The 21,808-nt window shown below is 40.9% G+C and overlaps 1 protein-coding gene across 1 annotated transcript in view; it reads left to right on the top strand.

The window, feature by feature from the left end:
- Positions 1 to 21,808, top strand: part of LOC126291576 (basic proline-rich protein-like) — a 297,308-nt gene that overhangs the window by 257,918 nt on the left and 17,582 nt on the right. Inside the window, exons 7-9 of the mRNA XM_049985111.1 lie at positions 4,011 to 4,442; positions 11,173 to 11,335; positions 16,990 to 17,158. Of these exons, the coding sequence (XP_049841068.1) occupies positions 4,011 to 4,442; positions 11,173 to 11,335; positions 16,990 to 17,158 (764 nt within the window). The remainder of the gene's footprint in view (positions 1 to 4,010; positions 4,443 to 11,172; positions 11,336 to 16,989; positions 17,159 to 21,808) is intronic.

Raw genomic sequence — 21,808 nt, 5'->3', positions numbered from 1 at the left:
CTTCAGAAAGGCCAACTACATATAGTTAATCCTATTGCCAGTTTCTAGGTGTTTGCAATCACAAAATTCCTATGCTCTAGTTATCAAGATTGTCTGATAATTATACTTTGAAAATGCGCTGTGCTGATGCATTACTTTATTATTTAAATCATTAATGAATACATTACTGTATCACCATGTCACCATTGTCACTTACCATCACAACAACACCAGAGTACTCGAAAAGAGCATACGTATCTTGGGCTGCATAACTACTCCAACTTACATCCACTTGAACCTGCTTACTGTATTCAGGCTTTTGTACCCCTCTACAGTTCACTCCATTATCAAAATGACAATTTGTTGATGTGTCAGTATGTTATTGCTTCTGCGTGAACTTTAATTCCTTTCCAGTATTCTCCATGGCTTTTTCCATTACTTGATCAATGCACAGATTGAATAAGACAGATGATAGGCTACAATGATGTCTCACTCACAACTGCAGTCCGGTTTCTGCACAAGACTACACAGCCTTCCACTCTTCATTTTTTATGGCTGCTACTTTAGAATTTCAAAGTGCATTCCAATTAACACTGTCAGAAGTTTCAGTTAAAACTGAGATGTTGTGATTGACAAATAGAAGCATTCTCTGATGTTTTGTCTCTGACTGCAGGCGACGAAATGCTAGGGAATAGTTCTGTATATCGATCACAGCTTCTCAGCCTAGAACTTCCAACTGAAGTAAAGCCAGAAAAAGCTTACATTGCATGGTTGTCTAAATCTTTCTTTAAATCTACAGAAGCTATCAATAAAAACTATTGAAAAAAGCCACAACACCAAAAAATAATTAATGTAGAGTAATGAAAGTTCAGGAATATGCTTGTCTATGTAACATATTTAAGTGATTAACATTCCAAGTTCACAGGTTAATATAAGTGTGAAATAAGCCATATTTTCAGTTTGTGGGATGTAGTTCAGTGCCTGTTGCACTTGGTCAGTCAATAAAGGGACAGTTAATGCTGTTTGTGAATGACACTGGAGTTGACATCGCTGGATGTCCCTTTGTGCTCAATTGGAGACATATCTGGTGATCGAGCAGACTGAGGCAACATTTCGACACTGTGTAGAGCACGTTGGATTACAACAGCAGTGTGGTGAGCATTATCCTGTTGGAAAACACACACTGGAGTGCTGTTCGTGAAAGGCAGCACAACAGGAAGAATTACCAGATTCACATACAGATTTGCACTCGAAGTGTGTGGGATAACTGTGAGACAGCTCCAGTTTCCATATGAAATCGTACCTCAAGCCATAACTCCATGTGTTGGTCCAATATGTCTAGCACACGGACAGGTTGGTTGTAGGCACTCACCTGGCCTCCTTCTAACCAACATACAGCCATTATTGGCACCAAAGCAGAGCTGGTTTTCATCAGAGAACACGACATCCAACCTGCTCTCTAGTAAGCTCTTGCTTGACACCACTTAGGTTGCAACTGGCAATGGTTTGGGATCAGTTAAATGCACACTACAGGCTGCCAAGCTCAAAGCTGTCCTTGAAGTAAATGATTTGTAACAGTTTGTTGTGTCACTGTGGTGCCAGCTGCTGCTCAAATTGCTACTGTAGTTGCAGTACAGTATGCCAGAGTCATATGCCGAAAACTTACTGTCTTTCTTCTTGATAGTGCCACGTGGCTGTCTGGAGCAGAGTTTTCTTGCAATTCTACTTTCTCGTGACCACTGCTTCCAGCATTCATGTGCAGTGGCTACATTCCTGCTAGTTTTTCTGCAATATCGCAGATGGAACATCCAGCTTTGTGTAGCCCTGTTACACAACCTCATTCAAACTCTGTGAGTTGTTGATAATGGTGTCTTTGTCACCTTCAAGGCATTTGTGACTAACATCAGTTCACCACATCCAATCTCGAAGGTAGCTAATAGCGTGTATTTAAAGCAAACCTGACGTGTATCCTCACAGTGGCACTAATATTGCCACTCTTATGCTACTGGTGTAGTATTTGAATAGACATCATCTTTCAGATGTAAAAACATGCATACCAACTTTCATACATGTTGCACAGCTCCTTCCTGGTGCAATGATTTTTTTTTTCATTGGTGCAGGTGTTTCTTTATTGCACCAATCTTTTAAGATAAGTTGTCGCACCAGTGTTGCCTTGCATTTTTCTACATTTCCCTGATGTCAGTTCTTCTGTGTGATTCCATTTTTTTGTGAATAATTTGTAGCAATACTTAGCACCCATGACTTGTTAAACTCATGGTTTGATAGTCTTCACATTAGCCAGCACCTGTCATCTTTGTAATTGGAAGTTTTATAGACTTCTTAAAATCTGAAGTTATTTCACTGTCTCATTGTGGTAGAAAAAGGAAAAAGTTGAGGGAAGTCGAAAAAGATGGGAGATGGAGAGCAGGAGGAAATTTAAGGCAATGAATTCAGCTTCTAATTCCACTTCTACAAGGTCTTTTAACGCCGGGTACTCAGAGTGTGAGAGAGAGAGTGTGTGTGTGTGTGTGTGTGTGTGTGTGTGTGTGAGTGAGTTAAATAATGGGAAACTGCATCATTTAATTATTTTTTCATGCTTAACTCAATATGTTTCGAGAATTTATTCTCATTTGCAAGTGCATTTGTTTACGTAAATATATTTTGTATTTTCTGCATGTATGATTTTTCAGTCTCTTTTGCATTGTAGTTGTTTTTTAGAGATTATAATGTGTTGCTCCTCTTCCATTACACAGAATATCACCCACAAGTGTATCATCACTTATTGGCTGTTGGATGATATTCTTTGCTATGGATGACGCACAACACTTCATAGCCTTTATAAATACTACTACAATGTAAGAGAGGCAGAAAATCACTCATGAAATCATCACAAAAAATATTTATGTAAACAAACGTTGTGATGGCAGATTCGATTGAAAGTTTGCAAAGTAATATTTCAGAGCTAGATCAGAAATGTAAGGACTACGGTGTGAAGATTAGCATCTCCAAAATGAAAGTAATGTCAGTAGGAAAGAAATATAAACGGATTGAGTGCCAAATAGGAGGAACAAAGTTAGAACAGGTGGACGGTTTCAAGTATTTAGGATGCATATTCTCACAGGATGGCAACATAGTGAAAGAACTGGAAGTGAGGTGTAGCAAAGCTAATGCAGTGAGCACTCAGCTACAATCCACTCTCTTCTGCAAGAAGGAAGTCAGTACCAAGACTAAGTTATCTGTGCACCGTTCAATCTTTCGACGAACTTTGTTGTAAGGGAGCGAAAGCTGGGTGGATTCAGGTTACCTTATCAACAAGGTTGAGGTTACGGCTATGAAAGTAGCTAGGATGATTGCAGGTACTAGTAGATGGGAACAATGGCAGGAGGGTGCCCACAATGAGGAAATCAAAGAACAACTGGGAATGAACTCTATAGATGTAGCAGACAGGGCGAACAGGCTTAGATGGTGGGGGTCGTGTTACACGCATGGGAGAAGCAAGGTTACCCAAGAGACTCATGGGTTCAGCAGTCGAGGGTAGGAGGAGCCATGGCAGACCAAGGAGAAGGTACCTGGATTCGGTTAAGAATGATTTTGAAGTAATAGGCTTAACATCAGAAGAGGCACCAATGTTAGCACTGAATAGGGGATCATGGAGGAATTTGATAAGGGGGCTATGTTCCAGACTGAATGCTGAAAGGCATAATCAGTCTTAAATGATGATGATGATGATGATGATGATGACAAATGTGCTTAAAAATGAGAATAAATTCTCAACAATGTGAATGACACAGTTACAAGCTTTCCAAGAACATTGGTTTTGATGTTCGAAATTAATCTCTCTCTCTCTCTCTCTCTCTCTCTCTCTCTCTCTCTCTCTCTCTCTCTCTCTCTCTCTCTCTCTCTCTCTCTCTCTCTGTGTGTGTGTGTGTGTGTGTGTGTGTGTGTGTGTGTGTGTGTGTGTGTGTGTGTGTGTGTGTGTGTGTGTGTGTGTGTGTGTAAGTCAGTAACCTGAGGTTTCATTGGTTGAACAGGTATACCCACATAGGAAGAAACTGCAGCCAGGTGTGTGCATTAACAATAACCGGCTGCCCCCGGTAGAGGCCCCAGCCAAGCAGTTGCAGGCCAATGGTTCGGCCGCCTCCCCCACACCTTCAGCCAACCCCGCTCCGGCAGCTGCTCCCACAGCGGGGCGCAAGGTGCGTCGCACGGCTCCGCCTCCGCCCAGGACCGCGCCCTCCGCTTCGGTGGTGAACGCTGCCGCGGAACGGAGGCGGCGGCGCTCCTCCAACGGGCGCCGCAGCCCCCCTCCTGCCGCCCCCGTGGGGCAGGCCGGTACTGCCCCCTCAGTTCCCGCCCGGCGCCAGTCGAGGGTGTTGTCCGGTCCGCGCAAGTCCTTGGGTCCGAGGTGGTCCAACGGTTGGTCTTGGGAAGGTGCATCCTTTGAGGCCAAAGTCTTCCTCACTGTAAGTACTTCTGCTTCCTATCTTGATAAATACTAGAAACCAGTATGCTTATTCAGGCTGGCAACATTGCCTGGAGAACCTAGAGAATTAAGAATTATCTAGTTAATTGAACTTATTTGAAAAACCAGGGAATTCCTTGAGTCTCTGGCAGGAACTGTTGGTCTGAATGTACTGATTCATTTTTTTAGAAATCTGTTGTGGACTCTGCTTCCTGACGTAGTTGGTTGTGGAGTTGGAAAAGTGAAGAACTGCATCGAATTGTTTTAATAATTGCTGTATTCTTCAGTGCTCCGTCTTCACTACCTCGGTGTACTTAGCCACCTCAGGAATTGTCATTATTGTCAGTGGGTTGTAGGGATCTGTGTCTTTCTTCCATTGTATGATTGTGAATGAAACAGGGTGTAACACACACTCGAGAATTTCTGTCTTGGGGGTTAATCTGTCATTCACGCAAATTAAAAGTGGCCTTTATTTTATTTTATTTCTTTTATTATTAAAACATACTGATAAACCAACACTTTTTCGACTTTTTTCACACCTTTATCTCTCCCTATATAAATCTCTATTTACTTTCACTTTAACCTCATATTACCCTTTCCACCTACTAATACCATGTCAACCTCACAACATCCCTACAACGACCCCATTAAATTTTATTTACATTCCCTCCGCAAACATGCCTTCACCCTAGCCAGATTACGCTCCCATATTTTATTTACTCAGGCTTGTCTGTCATTTGGCATTACTCCCAAAGGCCTCACACTTAAAGTTCCCATCTCTGGCTGCAATCCTTCTTTCCATCAGTCCTTATACCAGTTCCAAACAGCACAATCCATAGCCCTCACCCGCCTAATCCTTCACCTATACATCGACTCGGCCAATGAACACACCCGTCAACTCCTATCCCAAATCAAAGTCCTCAATCTTTCCTCTCCCACATCCACACCGGCTGTACATAGCATCCTCCTACAGGCCAACCGCAAATTGGAACAACATGCCACCCTCCACCTCAAAAAACTATCCAATCTCCTGGTTTCCCACCTCCGGAAAGGCAACTCACTCACCCTCCACAACCTTTCCAACAAACCTCAACCTCCTCTCATTGCACACAGACCCAGTCTCTCCCATCTACTCAATCTCCCACTTCCATCTCCACTCCCCCCAACACCTAAAAATTCTAGTAATTCTGTGTGTGTGTTTGTGTGTTTTGTTCATGTGCCTGTCTGCCGGCGCTTTCCCGCTTGGTAAGTCTTGGAATCTTTGTTTTTAATATATTTTTTCCATGTGGAAGTTTCTTTCTATTTTATTTATATATTGTTTTTAATATCCATAAATAATAAGTGATAAAGTTACTTAAAGAATTTTTCTTGTAGTCCTGAAAATTGTTGATGTGAAACTTGCTCCCACATACAAAAACAGTGGCTCAGGGAAGTCTGAAACATCAACCCGGAAATGTCTGGAAAATCTTCTGATGAAACAGTTGCCATCCTGAAACTTCCTGTCAGATTAAAACTATGTGCCCGACCGAGACTCGAACTCGGGACCTTTGCCTTTCGCGGGCAAGTGCTCTACCATCTCAGCTACCGAAGCACAACTCACGGCCGGTACTCACAGCTTTACTTCTGCCAGTACCTCGTCTCCTACCTTCCAAACTTTACAGAAGCTCTCCTGCGAACCTTGCAGAACTAGCACTCCTGAAAGAAAGGATATTGCGGGAGACATGGCTTAGCCACAGCCTAGGGGATGTTTCCAGAATGAGATTTTCACTCTGCAGCGGAGTGTGCGCTGATATGAAACTTCCTACCAGATTAAAACTGTGTATCAGCGCACACTCCGCTGCAGAGTGAAAATCTCATTCCAGTCGCCATCCTGTTATTGATATTAGTGCAATCTATTATTCACTCAGGTTGTGTAGCCTAACCTTAAAGTTGCATAAGACAAGGCTATTGGTTAGTGCTATCACTTTTTTTCCTTAGCTTTCAAACTTCTCAAGCAGTCATGTTCGTGAGCAGATTTTTCTTGTTTTCATGAATTTTGCTTCTTTTTGTTTAGCACATGAATCAAATGACATAAGCTACAATGCAGTGCAGCTTGCTCCTCTTTAACCAACGGGAATGAGATACATTATCATCTTGTGTAAAAAGCACAGTCACTTGATGAGCGAAAACATGACGACTGCCCACCATAAATTTGAATGCCGCCTGGTGGCACTGCAAGTATGTGACCAGTAAGGACAGTATAGAAGCAGAACAGAGATGCTTGAGGACTCATTCTAGTGATGATGTGTGCTGTAATTAGGGAAGTCCACTTACCTAAGTGACATAGACGGAGAGAAAATTTTTATCACTCAATGCCTGTGATAGTGCATGTTGGAGAAAGGCAAAACACGTTGGCTGTTCAAGTGCATCTATAGAAAGTTGTTGTGGGACAGTGAGGCTGCAGGTATGCAGCAAGGGTTTGGACACCCAAGTGTTATTACAGAATGTGAAGGTCAGAGGCTTGCCTACTCTGTAAGGTGAGTTACGTAGTGATCTTTGGCAGATGTGATGAAAGTGCAGTAGTGGTGCAGCCAAAATATCTTGGAGCACACTGATCAGCAGACATCGTTGAACATGAAGCACTGCAGCAGATGACCCCTACATCTTTCCATGTTGAGACCATGACTGTCCGTTCCGACTGGGCATGAGATCATTGAGATTGCACCTGGAGTCAGTGGAAACATGTTACCTGAATCACATTTGTTGTGACGTTGGGTTGACATTTGTGTCAGCGTACACAGTCATCCACATCTACTACATCTACATCTACATACATACTCTGCAATCCACCATATGGTCCGTGGCGGAGGGTACCTCATACCACAACTAGCATCTTCTCTCCCTGTTCCACTCCCAAACAGAATGGGGGAAAAATGACTACCTATATGCCTCTGTACGAGCCCTAATCTCTCTTATGTTATCTTTGTGGTCTTTCTGCAAAATGTAAGTTGGCGTCAGTCAGCCTCAAATGCTGGTTCTCTAAATTTCCTCAGTAGCGATTCACGAAAAGAATGCCTCCTTTCCTCTAGAGACTTCCACCCGAGTTCCTGAAGCATTTCCATAACACTCGCATGATGATCAAAACTACCAGTAACAAATATAGCAGCCCGCCTCTGAATTGCTTCTATGTCCTCCCTCAATCCGGCCTGATAGGGATCCCAAACGCTCGAGCAGTACTCAAGAATAGGTCGTATTAGTGTTTTATAAGCGGTTTCCTTTACAGATGAACCACATCTTCCCAAAATTCTACCAATGAACCGAAGACGACTATCCGCCTTCCCCACAACTGCCATTACATGCTTGTCCCACTTCATATTGCTCTGCAATGTTACGCCCAAATATTTAATCGACGTGACTGTGTCAAGCACTACACTACTAATGGAATATTCAAACATTACGGGGTTCTTTTTCCTATTCATCTGCATTCATTTACATTTATCTATATTTAGAGTAGGCTGCCATTCTTTACAGCAATCACAAATCCTGTCGAAGTCATCTTGTATCCTTCTGCAGTCACTCAACGACGATACCTTCCCGTTCACCACAGAATAATCAGCAAACAGCCGCACATTGCTATCCACCCTATCCAAAAGATCATTTATGTAGATAGAAAACAACAGCGGACCTACCACACTTCCCTGGGGCACTCCAGATGATACCCTCACCTCCGATGAACACTCACCATTGAGGACAACATACTAGGTTCTATTAGTTCAAAAGTCTTCAAGCCACTCACATACTTGGGAACCAATCCCATATGCTCGTACCTTAGTTAGGAGTCTGCAGTGGGGCACCGAGTCAAACACTTTCCGGAAGTCAAGGAATGTCGTATCCATCTGATACCCTTCATCCATGGTTCGCAAAATATCATGTGAAAAAACGGTGAGTTGCGTTTTGCAGGAGCCATACTTTCTAAAGCCGTGCTGATGCATGGACAGCAACTTCTCTATCTCAAAGAAATTCATTATATTCGAACTGAGAATATGTTCAAGAATCCTGCAACAAACTGATGTTAAGGATATTGGTCTGTAATTTTGAGGATCCGTCCTTCTACCTTTCTTATATGTACTTGTCACCTGCGCTTTTTTCCAGTCTATGTGTGTGACTGCTTGAAACAGGCATTGTATCCTGGACTTGGGCCGATTGGGACTGTGTTATGCTATGGAGGACATTCACCAGGACTCTGTGGAACTTTTGGTAATAATTGAAAGCACCATGACAGCTGTGGACTATTTGAATGTTATAACAGACCATCTGCATCGCTTCGTGGTTGTTGTCTTCCATAATGGCACTGGCCTATTCCAGTATTATAACTGTGTGTGATACAATGCCACCAGCATTGTGATATAGTGGCCTGAAGGGCATGACACTGAACTCGTTGCTGTCTTCAGTGCCATATTTGCCTGCTGAGAAGACATCTGGGGCATTATCGGGCACAAGGTCCGTATCACAAATATGAAATTAACTGTGTTACATTTGGCATATAACTTGCAAATTAAGTCTCTGGTCACTGTACATACTTCACTACCACTGCAACTTCTCCTGTGCTAGGTGCAACATTATTCCGTGAACCAACTTTTACAAAATGATACTAAACTCTTCTGTGACAAATTACCATATAATGATAGTTGTTACACATGTAAGACTATTTCATTTATACATTATTTACAGGTTGTAACGTACAAAGCTTGCCTTGACATTCAGTGTAACTCATCCAAGACTGTCAGACGAACTCTCTAGACTCACTGCAAGTATAATGACAAAGCCGATGTCGTGACCCACTCTTGCATGACAGTGCACTTCCTAGGTGGGACAATGGTGGTATGGGTCAAACTTCCAAGCAGCAAGTACTGCAACACACAGACAAACTGCCCCCGTCTCAGTGACTGGCAGATACACTGCACGTCCATTCCAACTTGTGAACTTGCACATGAGAAATACAAAAATTCTCCCCACATTATACTAATTGAAGTAGCGTGCTTAACAAAAACAAAGAAATACTCACAAAGGTCACGATTGACATTCGTCGGTCAAAGAAATGTAGTGTACTCCACCACTTCCCTTGAAGAAATATGTTACACCTCAACCCACAGACCAAGAATTTGTGGAGACCCAGAATTTGTGGGAACTGTGTGACCTATCTGTAGACATGTGGTGGTGTATTTCCAGAAACCTAGATAGTTTCATTCGAAAGGTGGACCAATATACAGTTGATCAGGTGGCCATAATGTTTTGGCTTATCAGTGTAGGTGTGAGTACAGCAAAACACATAAATGAAATTACATAAGCTGCAATGTATTGCAGCTTACTCTTTTGTATCCAACAAATTGAAACATACAGTTTTCCTGTGTAGGAAGCATGGATACATACTTCCAACTCTAGAATGGAACGACATAACATATGTTATTTATTTTGTATTTTAATCATTAGGATGCCAATAGCCAAAATTGCAACTTTAATCTTTACTGTTATTTTGTGTGGGATCAAGCTGAGATTGTACCTGTAATTAGAAAAAATTTGTATTTTAAATGTGCAGTAAGTGCTTCTTGGTTATGAACATCTACATCTACGTACATACTCTTTTCAAGCTACCACACGGTAGCTTGTGGAAGGTATTGGTAATTTTCTTTCCTGTTGCACTCCAGATGGAGCACGGGAGAAACAATTGTCTATAAGCCTCTATACGAGTCCTGATTTGTCTTAACTTTTCTTTGTGATTCTTACGTGAAATTTACGTTGATGGCTCCAGAATCATTCTGCAGCTGGCCTCAAATTCTGGTTCTCTAAATTTCCTCAATACTGACCCACAATAAATCCATTGTCTTGCCTCCAGGGATCCCATTTGAGTTCACAAAACATCTCTGTAATTCTTGAATGCTGATCGAACCCTACCAGTAGCGAGACTACAGGCTGTGTCAAGTAGCACACAACTGATGCTGTATTTGAATGTTAGAGAATTGTTTTTCCTGCTGATCTGCATGAACTTCCATTTTTCTACATTTAGAGCAAGCTACCATTCATCAAACCAACTAAAAATTATGTCTCAAGTCACTCAACGTTGGGGCCTTCCTGCACACCACAGTGTCACTGGGAAACATGCATAAATTGCTGCTTAAGGACCAAACACCATTATAATAAATAATTTACCTTGTGTCCTTCTCCAAAGGCACGTTTCTTTCGTTTCTAAGAATATTCTGTCTGTCTTCAACAGTGATCAACTTTCAGAACCATTCAGCAGAACACTCCAGTTGAAAGTACTGATGAACTGTCTTTTCTGTATTTAACTACTTCCCCAGTAACAGCTGTCTTCTGTCACTGAAAGCATGTTTTATAGTCACAATTTTTTTGTCTTGTTTCAGTGCTAAATCTATTATCTTCTTTAATTACAGTACTTAAATAACACAATTCATCAACATCTTCTTTTTTAATTCTTTCACATTTGATGTCTGAATGCATTTCTTGTTTTCTTTATTTACTTACTACCATACTTGTTTTTAAAAAAATACTTTAGGATGTCTAAAAAGTCGCAGATGTGATGCCCTCTTTGTGATGTTTTTGCAATTTATTGCATTGTGCACATTACTGTTTTGTGAAAACAATTATGTGCTCAGTTTCATAGTTTGATTTGTACCTTTAACACTGCTGTAAAACAGCTTTGGAGTTTTTTAAAGATGTCACGTGCTCATTTACAGAGTGACGATGTACCTGTTACACGTAAATGCTATCCTGCAATGCGACACGTGGAGGGCGACCTGGTGTGCCCGCATGACTGCATCCTCCTCAAGTCTGGACCGAGGAAGCTGGACCTCCCATTTGTTGCAAAGGTCGCTGCCCTGTGGGAGAACCCAGATGACGGTAAGCTAACATTTTTGAGTGATTAGTGTAAAACCTGCATAGTTTTCTCAGGTCAGCGCCATCCTCTGACCATTTCTGAAGATTTCCGGTATAGTGAATGCTGGAATGAAGAAAATACTTTTCTTTTGTCTTCTCCTCATGCTCCTCCTATTCGTCATCTGTTCCCATGTTGTCCCAGACTTCCAAAGCTGTGTTTTCCTTATGTTTTTAACTGTTTTTACTGGTAACCTCTCAGGATCCATTATTTGTAGATGCTCACTCTGCATTCTCTTATGTTCTTTTAATGTTTCTTGTACCTCAAAATCTAACATTCAATAGAATGTAGTTAAATGAAAAGTGAAACTGACATGGCAGCAGGAACATATAGGCACAGATTAATTTTGGTCATTGCCATTGCAATGTTCCCCTTTCAGTGTCTCTATGTCCAGATTTATTGTTGTTGTTCTTGTGATTTCTGAAGTATTGCACCTGTAATTAAACTTTATTTGGAGTGCACTGGTGCAGTTTGATGGACTTCATTACTGTGGCAGTTGTGCTTGTGCTGGAATCTGAAACTTTCCTTCAAAGGAATACGAAGTAATTATTCTCTTATTCACTTGCTATATTATATCCCAATGTACAGAAACTTCTTGTGTTACACCATCACAAAACAAGTAATAAGGTTTGTATGAACACCATGAGATCTGACACCTGAATGAACATTAAATAATGGTAACTGAATTTTTCTGTTCTGCTGTGCCATTATTCCACACTGGTGCATGCTTTTACTCAGTAGTGCACTGTGCTACTCCAAACACCGGCACCAACTCACGGAGGCTAAACAAAGACCACACAGAATGAAATTACACTCTGCAGTGGAGGGTGCACTGATATGAAACTTCCTGGCAGATTAAAACTGTGTGCCGGACTGAGTCTAGAACTCAGGGACTTTGTCTTTCATGGGAGGGTGTTCTACCAACTGATTTCATTCCGGAAACATCCCCCAGGCTGTGGCTAAGCTGTGTCTCCACAGTATCCTTTTTTTAACCGGCCAGGAAATTTCAGAGCCCACACAGCTCTGTGCATACTGACATGTGACAGAAACCTCCAAACAGTAGCCATCATTCATCAGCAAGATAGACATGGGGTTAACATCCGTCTACTGGAAAAAAAGAAGGAAGATTAGAGTTTAAAATTCTGTCGACAGCACGGTCATTAGAGGTAGAGCATAAGCTTGGATTATGAAAGAATGGGGAAGGTCATTAGCCATTCCCTTTTCTCAGGAACCATACTGGGATTTGCCCAGAGTGTTTCTGGGAAACCATGGAATACCTAGAACTGGATGGCAGGTTGCAGAACTAGATTAGTGTCCTCCGAGTTGTAAGTCCAGGGTGCTGACCACTGTATCACCTCACTCATTCACATTGGTTGAATGATATGTTACATTAAACAGGGTGTAGCATAAGATTTACATCTACATACATACTCCACAAGCCACCACACAGTGCATGACAGAGAGTACCCTGAACAACAGCTATTCATTTCATCACTTGTTCCACTCACAAACAGGGAAAAGTGACAGACTACAAGCTTCCTTACAAGTCCTAATTTGTCATATCTGTTCTTTGTGGTTCATGTGTGAAATGTACATGAAAACGAAGGACAGTCATGCCGATTTCCAGAATACACTGGGGGACTTGGCTCCTCCACATTCTGCTGTTGCTAAGTGGACAAATGAATTTAAAATTCATCAGGAGAGCTTAGATGATGATCCACACAGTGGTAGGCCAAGATGTGTCATTACTCCAGAAATCATTACAAAAGTGCACATGGAGGACCACCAATTGAAAGTGTGTGAAACTGCTCACGATTGCCAGCTGTCATCTGAAAGGATATATCACATTTTAACTGAAGAATTAGAAACAAAAAAATTATCTGCAAGATGGGTGCCATGGCTCTTGACACTGGATCGGAAACACATGCTGTCGCCATGGCAAAATTACACGAACTAAGGTATGAATTGTTGCCACACCCACCTTATTCACCTGATATGGCTCCATCAGACATCCATCTCTTCACGAAATTGAAAATTTTTCTTGGTGGATGAAGATTCACTTCGAACAAAGAATTGATAGCCAGAATTGACAACTATTTTGCAGGCCTGGAGGAAACTCATTTTCTAGGTGGGATCAAGGCACTGGAACATTGTTGGACTGAGTGCATTAATCTACAGGGAGACTACATTGAAAAATTAAAAATAAAATGTTTCAGTGATGTAAGTACTTTTTTCTATTCCGTTACGAGAACTTTTCAAACCATCCTTGTATTATATGCGATTTAGGGCTGTTTTGCTTTGACAGGTGTTTAGGGAAATTGGTAAAATCGGATTTAAGGTGCCAACGTATTATTTACAGTAGGCACCACTCGATATGTTACTTTACTCTGTGAAACCATTGACCTATTAAGGGAATGCTCTCAAGCTGTTATTGAATGAAGTCTGTCTAATTTTAGCTTGCTATGTTAACTGTGCTGTTGGTACTGTCAGTCATGAACTTAGTCGTATTACACCAACAGTAATCACATGGAAAGGTGGCCGATTACACCTATTATGTAGAAGTGAAATCTCCAAGTAGCACAAAATCTGGAGAAACTGTCTGTGAAAGTTATGTTTAGCCATTTGCATTATTTTTTTTTTTTTTTGTGTGTGAGAAACCAACATACGTAAAATAGGCAATGAATTGAGACATCCAGTTCTCACAAAAGTCAAGCATTTTGGGATTGAAGGAGACGGAGAAATAAAGAAAACTGCCTGATGAAATTTATTGGAATAAGGTACTAAGCTTGAAACATCACTGTGACAACTTTATTTATGATAACATCAATGTAGTCATTTCCCTTTTGCAAACAGTCCCTTCTTCAGATACTGAGGTGGAAAGATTGTTCAGTGTTCCCAAAAATGTAAAAAGAGACAGAAGAAATAGACGTGACAAGAAAAACCTTAACAGGTACGTTCATACAAGACTTGGAATGCAAGAAAACTATTGCTCAATTTAAGAACCAAACAGTGCCATGTTAAGTGCAGCAAAAGGGTGTAGAAAATAATATTTGGTTCTTTTATTATAATTATATTAAGATTTTGTAGGATGTTTTAGGGATGATTCTGAAAGAATCTATGGTGAAACCAAAATTGTAAAGTAAATTCCTTCATCGATGTAGCAGAACTCGGTAGAAGATACTGTAACTGTCTCTGACAGTGAAATGGAGCTGCCACAGCTGTCGGAGCCGTCACCACTAGTGGTGCCACGATCTGGAGCTGCCACTGTATATGGCACTCTGGGAAGAGACCGCACACCCAGACCACGTGTTCTGTCAACAGGCTGGGTCCTGTGACCACTGAGCAACTATAACCGTGCATCCAAAGCTCGGAGCGTGTGCTCGCTTGCGTGGGTCTTTCATTTCATCAGTTGCTATTAGTTGAGTGCCTTGGCTTCGCCTGTGGACTATACGCAAATTCTATTTTTGGCCAGCTACATTCTATTTGTGTAGCTGCAAACTTAAGTGTGTTTATATTGATTGAGTGAATCTATTGTGTCAGTGTGCTTCGCCGAATAAATTGTGCTCATAATTGCTGACTTCAACATAAAGCTTGCTCGAAAGATTAAACTCTGTACTATTTGCAAGACTGTCATAAATATTCTTCAGAACAAATTTCTGTCGGTGTAAGGGGTCTTTTGTCTATATATGTGTTGGTTCGGGATTGTAAACACTGAATTTTACGCTCACTCACTGTTGGTTTCCAATGGAGAAGAAAGCATATATCCCGTTTTCTACATTGTGCTTCTTTTTGTTGTATCTTCTACATCTTTTCTATTATTCAAACCTGGTAATCATCCCATCCTGTTGAGAAATACTACAAGATCGGTCAAACAGGTGTTGTGTATGCCACTTCTTTCATGAGTGAATGGCATTATATTAAAATTTTTCATGTGGATCTCAACCATGCATCTGTTATCCCAGCTATTTGTTGTATGTGGTCATTCCAGTTTAAGCTGCTCTAGATGGTTATTCCTAGGTATTTTACAGTAGCTACTGTTTACAGCGATTTGTCATCAGCAGTGTAATAATACAGTAGTTGCTTTCGCACTTACTTATGCACAATACCACATTCAGGATCAACTGCCAGCCACTGCCCCAGTTGCTGATCCCCTCCAATTTGCTACAGTCTTTTTGGCATTGATACCGTCTTATAGGTAACTGCATGATCTGCAAACAGACTCACTGAGCTGCCATTATTATTCACTAAAGTGTGATCAGAAACCAACTGAAAAGCTTATAAGTATGTTGCAGAGTAGGCTGTAGTGAGAAATAATTTTTAAGAAAAAATTTGACATGTTGCAACATTTCCATTTTAATTTTCTATGAATTTAGCCAGTCAGATTATCATGTGCACCAGATATGACTAGTGTCAGTTGTTGTCATAGTGTAGATGACAGTGCAAGAGACTGCTCAGTCTCTGTCTTGTGTTCAGTCTTTCCTCCTGTCCCATCTCCAGTTTCTGAATTGCTCTCTTGTTTGGTTTAGGAAACCAAAAGAAGTACACTTTTGGTGATGCTGTACCTGGTGGGCCATTTGAATTTGCTTGTGTGGTTCCCAGATTGGCTAACTTCAGTGCTAATTAACTCAGAAATAGCACAGTGTACCTTTTTTTTTCTTAACATTTCTTTCTCAGCATAACTTTCCATCAAATACCCTTATAAGCTTTTCAGTCTGTTTCTGACCACCCTGTATATACTGCAAACCATAATGGTTCTTTCACATTCCCTTGAGGAACTCCTAAAATATTCCTTACATCTGTCAGTTTTGTCCTGTTAATAGCAACATGAAGTGTTCTGTCTGCAAGGAAATCCTGATTCCAGTCACAGATCTGTTCTAATACTTAGTAAGCTTTCCTAAATAACCATACAGAATTGAATCAAATGCCTTCTCAAAATCAAGGAACATGGCATCAACCTCAGCACCATTGATCTACTGCACTCTGGAGCTTCATGGAGAAACAGAGCAAGCTGCACAAGGTCTCTGTTTGCTGAATCTGTGTAGATTATTATAGAGATTTTCTTTCTCCAAGAACCTCAATACATGAACATGAAATTTGTTCCTTAATTCTGAAAGATTGATGTCAGCGAGATAAGCCTGTCTAATGACACTTCTCGGGAACAGGAATAACCTGCACTTTTTTCCAGTCACTAGGAATGCTTTGTTGCTCCAGTGACCTACGATTTACTATTGCTAGAAGGGAGACAAGTTTTTTGGATAATCTCTGTAGAAACCCACAGTTATCCTGTCCGAATACCTTTCCACTATTGCAGTTGCTTTTCTATCATGTATCTCAGTATTTATGATTTTCATGTTTGTCGATGATTGGAAAGAGGAACCATATTAAGATCTGCATTGAAAGATATGAATTTGACAATGGTAAATTATTTCATTGTATCTATTTAAGCATGTTCTTTGCATCAGGGAAGGTTTTTCAAATGTTACTTAGGTCAAACATGCTGTCTGACATGCATTTTGATTGGTGGGAACTGAGTTAGCAGAAATGTCAACTCACTTTGTAATATGATTTTGTAATAAGTAGATATTTGGTGTATTGTATTTGTTCTCTTGTTGTGTTCTAGGCGAAATGATGATGTCACTGCTTTGGTACTACCGACCAGAGCACACGGAACAGGGCATCTCTTCTGCAGACACAGAAGACGAAATATTTGCTTCAAAGCACAAAGACATCAACAGTGTGGCCTGTATAGAGGATAAGTGCTACGTCCTCACTTTCACAGAATACTGCCGGTGGGTACTGTGATTTCAGCTCAACTTCTTCTATGTATCTTTGTCATTGGTGTATTAATTGGACTTCCAGTGGACTGTAGATAAAATGCAGAAGATGGACTTATGTGCTCCCGTATTTGGTGTACATGTCGAAGCATGTGAGCGGACACACAAAGAAACCAATTGTGGACAGGAGCGGAATGGAGAGCAGTCCTATTCATGTGGTGATTTAGGAGCTTGTTATGCGGTTGAAATGGTACTGGTTTCTCTTTGATAGTATGTAGACACATGCCATTTTGTTGTTGTTGTTGTTGTTGTTGTTTTGGTCATCGGTCCCAAGACTAGTTGGGTGCAGTTCTCCATTGGTGTTGCTTGCCAGTATTCTGCTCATTTCAGCGTAACTGGAACATTCCATATCACTGATAGTATACCACACGTACTTTTATCTGAAGCTTGCCCCTGGCAGTTCTTCCCTTCCACCCTCGTTTCAACTACAGGTCTCATACAGAGCATACAGTTTTCTGTTAATCTTCTTCTGGTCTCAAGTTATATATTTTTGGGTTCTATCAGTCCTAACGAAGAATCTTGTTTCCCTGTGCAGTCATTGCTAGTGTGTATTTCCTGGATCTCCTTTCCTTATCTGTTCTGTTTCCAAAGTGGCAAAATCTGCCTACCTGAAGAGATGGATAGACAAGCAAAGAAGGTGCAAAAAGTAGACACCAGTGGTGACTTCACAAGGCGGAAAGGTTTTCCTTCAAAAGCTGATAGCATCCAAAACACTTAGGCATCAAGCATGCTCACCTGCTGTGGACACCATTTCAATGCCAGTTTCTTTAAAATACATTGCTTGGTGTGCAAAATGGTCAGATTCTTGTTTGTTAAACACGTTCGAACGCTGTTGCAGAGGCAACGGAAAAAGCATGCGAAGTACAGAAGAACGCGAAATCCCGAAGATTGGCTAAAATTTACAGACGCGTGAAATTTGGCATGGACTTCAGTGCGAGATGCCTTTAATAGGTTCCACAACGAAACATTGTCTCAAAATTTGGTAGAAAATCCGAAGAAATTCTGGTCGTATGTTAAGTACACAAGCGGCAAGATGCTGTCAATACCTTCGCTGCGCAGTGCCGATGGTACTGTTACCGAAGACTGTGCCGCTAAAGCGGAGTTATTGAAAGCAGTTTTCCGAAATTCCTTCACCAGGGAAGACAAATGGAATATTGCAGAATTTGAAACACGAACAGCTGCTAGCATGAGTTTCTTAGAAGTAGATACCTTAGGGTTTGTGAAGCAACTCAAATCGCTTGATACGGGCAAGTCTTCAGGTCCAGATTGTACACCGATTAGGTTCCTTTCAGATTACGCTGATACAATAGCTCCCTATTTAGCACTCAAATACAACTGCTCGCTCGCTGATAGGTCTGTACCTATAGATTGGAAAATTGCGCAGTTCGCACCAGTGTTTAAGAAGGGAGCAAAGCAGCTAGCTCTTTATTCGCACGAAGTAATGGCCGCTATTGACAGGGTATCTCAAGTTGATTGTGCGACTGGATTCGTGATTTCCTGTCAGGAAGGTCGCAGTTCGTATTAATAGATGGCAAATCATCGAGTAAAACTGAAGTGATATCAGGTGTTCCCCAGGGAAGTGTCCTGGGACATCTGCTGTTCCTGATCTATATAAATGACCTGGGTGACAATCTGAGCAGTTCTCTTAGGTTGTTCGCAGATGCTGTAATTTACCATCTAGTAAGGTCATCCGAAGACCAGCATCCTGCAAAGCGATTTAGGAAAGATTGCTGTATGGTGTGGCAGGTGGCAGTTGACGCTAAATAACGAAAAGTGTGAGATGATCCACATGAGTTCCAAAAGAAATCCGTTGGAATTCGATTACTCAATAAATAATACAGTTCTCAAGGCTGTCAATTCAACTAAGTACCTGGGTGTTAAAATTACGAACAACTTCATTTGGAAAGACCTCACAGATAATATTGTGGGGAAGACAAGCCAAAGGTTGCGTTTCATTGGCAGGACACTTAGAAGATGCAACAAGTCCACTAAAGAGACAGTTTACACTACACTTGTTCGTCCTCTGTTGGAATATTGCTGTGTGGTGTGGGATCCTTACCAGGTGGGATTGACGGAGGACATAGAAAGGGTGCAAAAAAGGGAAGCTCGTTTTGTATTAAAATGTAATAGGGGAGAGAGTGTGGCAGATATGATACGCAGAGCTAGTGCTTGAAAGCTAGAGTGAATGCTGGTTTCCGTTGTGTGGTACTGCGCTCCATGCACATATGCGGTATACATAGGTGGTTGCCCTTCACTTTCATCTTCCATTTACTTGAAGGAAAAAAGTAGGCCTTATATTTGCTGAATGTTAATATTAAAGGAAGTGCCATGAAGGCCAGGATAGAAGACAGTGGGAGACTTGTTGGTAAACTGCCAGTATGGATTGTGAAAATATCTTTTACTCTGAACCAAAAAGGCAGCTGTAAGAGTCGCAAGTATACACAGACTATGCCTGTAAATGTACAAGGCACTGGCACTTGTGTAAGCAGTTGTTGTGCCTCTCCTCTGCCAAACAGCAGTCCTCATACTTGAATCAGTTGTGCTGCAGCATGAAACTGAAGCAATCATTTGGAGCACTGGAACATTTAATGATATGTATTTGACACTGTGTGTCAAAGGGAATTTTAGGAAGGAATGAGGCTATGATAGAGGTTAGTGTATCCAGGAAGTGATGTCTGTTTTCAAGATACCCAGTGAAAATTAGAAGCTATTAAGAGCTGAAGGAACAAGACAAACAATTTTATCGTTGTTAACATCGTCGTGGCCTTCAGCGTGAAAACTGTTTTGATTTAACTCCGCATGTTAGTCAACATTGTGCAAGCTTTTTCACCTCTACACAGCTACTGCAAGCTACATCCATTCACACCTACTTGCTGCGTTCAAGCCTTGGTCTAACTCTGGAATTTTTACTTCCTACATGCCACATAAGTGATTTCTTGACACCTCAGGATATGTCCTGTCAGCTGATCTTTCCTTTCAATCAATTAGTTCCACAAATTTCTTTTGCAGAGCATTTCAAAAGCTGCTATTGTCTTTGTATACAAACAGTGTATCACTTCCATACGAGGCCACACGCCAGGCAAATACTTTCAGAAAAACTTCCTAATGCTTATATTTATATTTGAGGTTTCCAGAAAAATATTTACTGCTATTGCCGGTCTGCGTTTTATATTGTCTCTAATTCAGCCATTGTCAATTATTTTGCTGTCAAAATAGCAAAACTCGTCTACAGCTTTTAGTGTCTCATTTCCCAGTCCAGATTTTTCAGCATCACCAATTTCAATTTGATTTCATTCTTTTACCCTTGTTTTCAAAACACTACTATGTTTTTTTTATTATTTTTTTTACTTTCTTTCTAAGTCCTTTGCTATCTGTGACAGAATTACAGTATCCTTGGCAAACCTCAAAGATTTTGCTTCTTCTCCCTTAACTTTGATTCTCTTTCCATATTTCTCCATGGTTCACTTCACTGTTTGCTCAGTGTATAGATTGACTAACATTGGAGGTACGTTGCAACCCTGTATCACTCCCTCCTCAGTTACTACTTTTCTTTCATGTCCTTCAAATATTACAACTGCAGTCCAGTTTCTGTAGAAGAATGTAAATTTACAAATTCTATGAATGTAGGTTTATCTTTGTTCAGTCTATCTTGGTAAACAGACAGTCCTGAGTCAAATATGGACTTGTGTGTTGATACATTTTTTTGGACCACAAATTAATCTTGTCTGAGACTGGCTACTGTCTGTTGTTTGACCGATACGTAAATAACTCGTGTCAATATTTTGCAAGCATGGCTTATTAAGCTGATGGTCCTGTAATGTAAACTGTTTTATGCACTATGAAAGCAGGCTCAGGTTAAGAGATACATGAGGACAATGGACTACAGAGGTAATATGCTTGAATTTTAGATCTTTTGGTGATTTCAAAGTGCAAAAGACCTGCTACTGATCTCCATTTCTTTAGGGAGGGCTGCCAGAAATATGGTGGTAGACATCTGTCTCACACTCTTTACACTTCTGAAATCTTTTATTGGGAGAACACGATTTATAAGGAAAATTTCTGCCAGCAAATATTAGATTCAAGGATTTATTTAGTGGTGGCCTCCTTTTTTAATCTCAGCTGATTCTTTAGTATTCATCCAGTTGCCATTCTTTATCAGCAGATTCAGTTCTTCATCTTCACAGCTTCCAGCTGTTTTGTTTCTCAATTTTCCTCAGTTGTCTACATAATTGATTCCATTTCTGAGGAAATTGGTTTCTTTGTCTTTCATGTACCTATCTTGGATTTTATGTCACCCGCCACCCTCCACACTCTTGCCAGTGACTGCTGATCCAGTGTCAGCCGACTGCCACCTTTGCTTCTGTGTGCCGCTAACTTCTTTGGTATTTCCAGTGCACCATCTGTTGCTGTCCATCTTTATTTTCAATCTTTCCATTATGTCTGTCTTGTCCCAGGTTTCTGGGATATTAATCCTCTCAATCTGTGACTTCACACTTTTTCTCCGTTCTTCATTTTTCCCATTAGCTCCCGAAGACGGAACCTTTTGGTTCTAGAAGCTAAAGGATCAGTTTCAGCTGTTGTTTGTTGCTGTTGTCAAGATTGCAA

Source organism: Schistocerca gregaria, chromosome 9 (assembly GCF_023897955.1).
Source record: "Schistocerca gregaria isolate iqSchGreg1 chromosome 9, iqSchGreg1.2, whole genome shotgun sequence".
NCBI classification, from domain to species: domain Eukaryota; kingdom Metazoa; phylum Arthropoda; class Insecta; order Orthoptera; family Acrididae; genus Schistocerca; species Schistocerca gregaria.
This window is presented reverse-complemented; position numbering and strand designations above follow the sequence as displayed.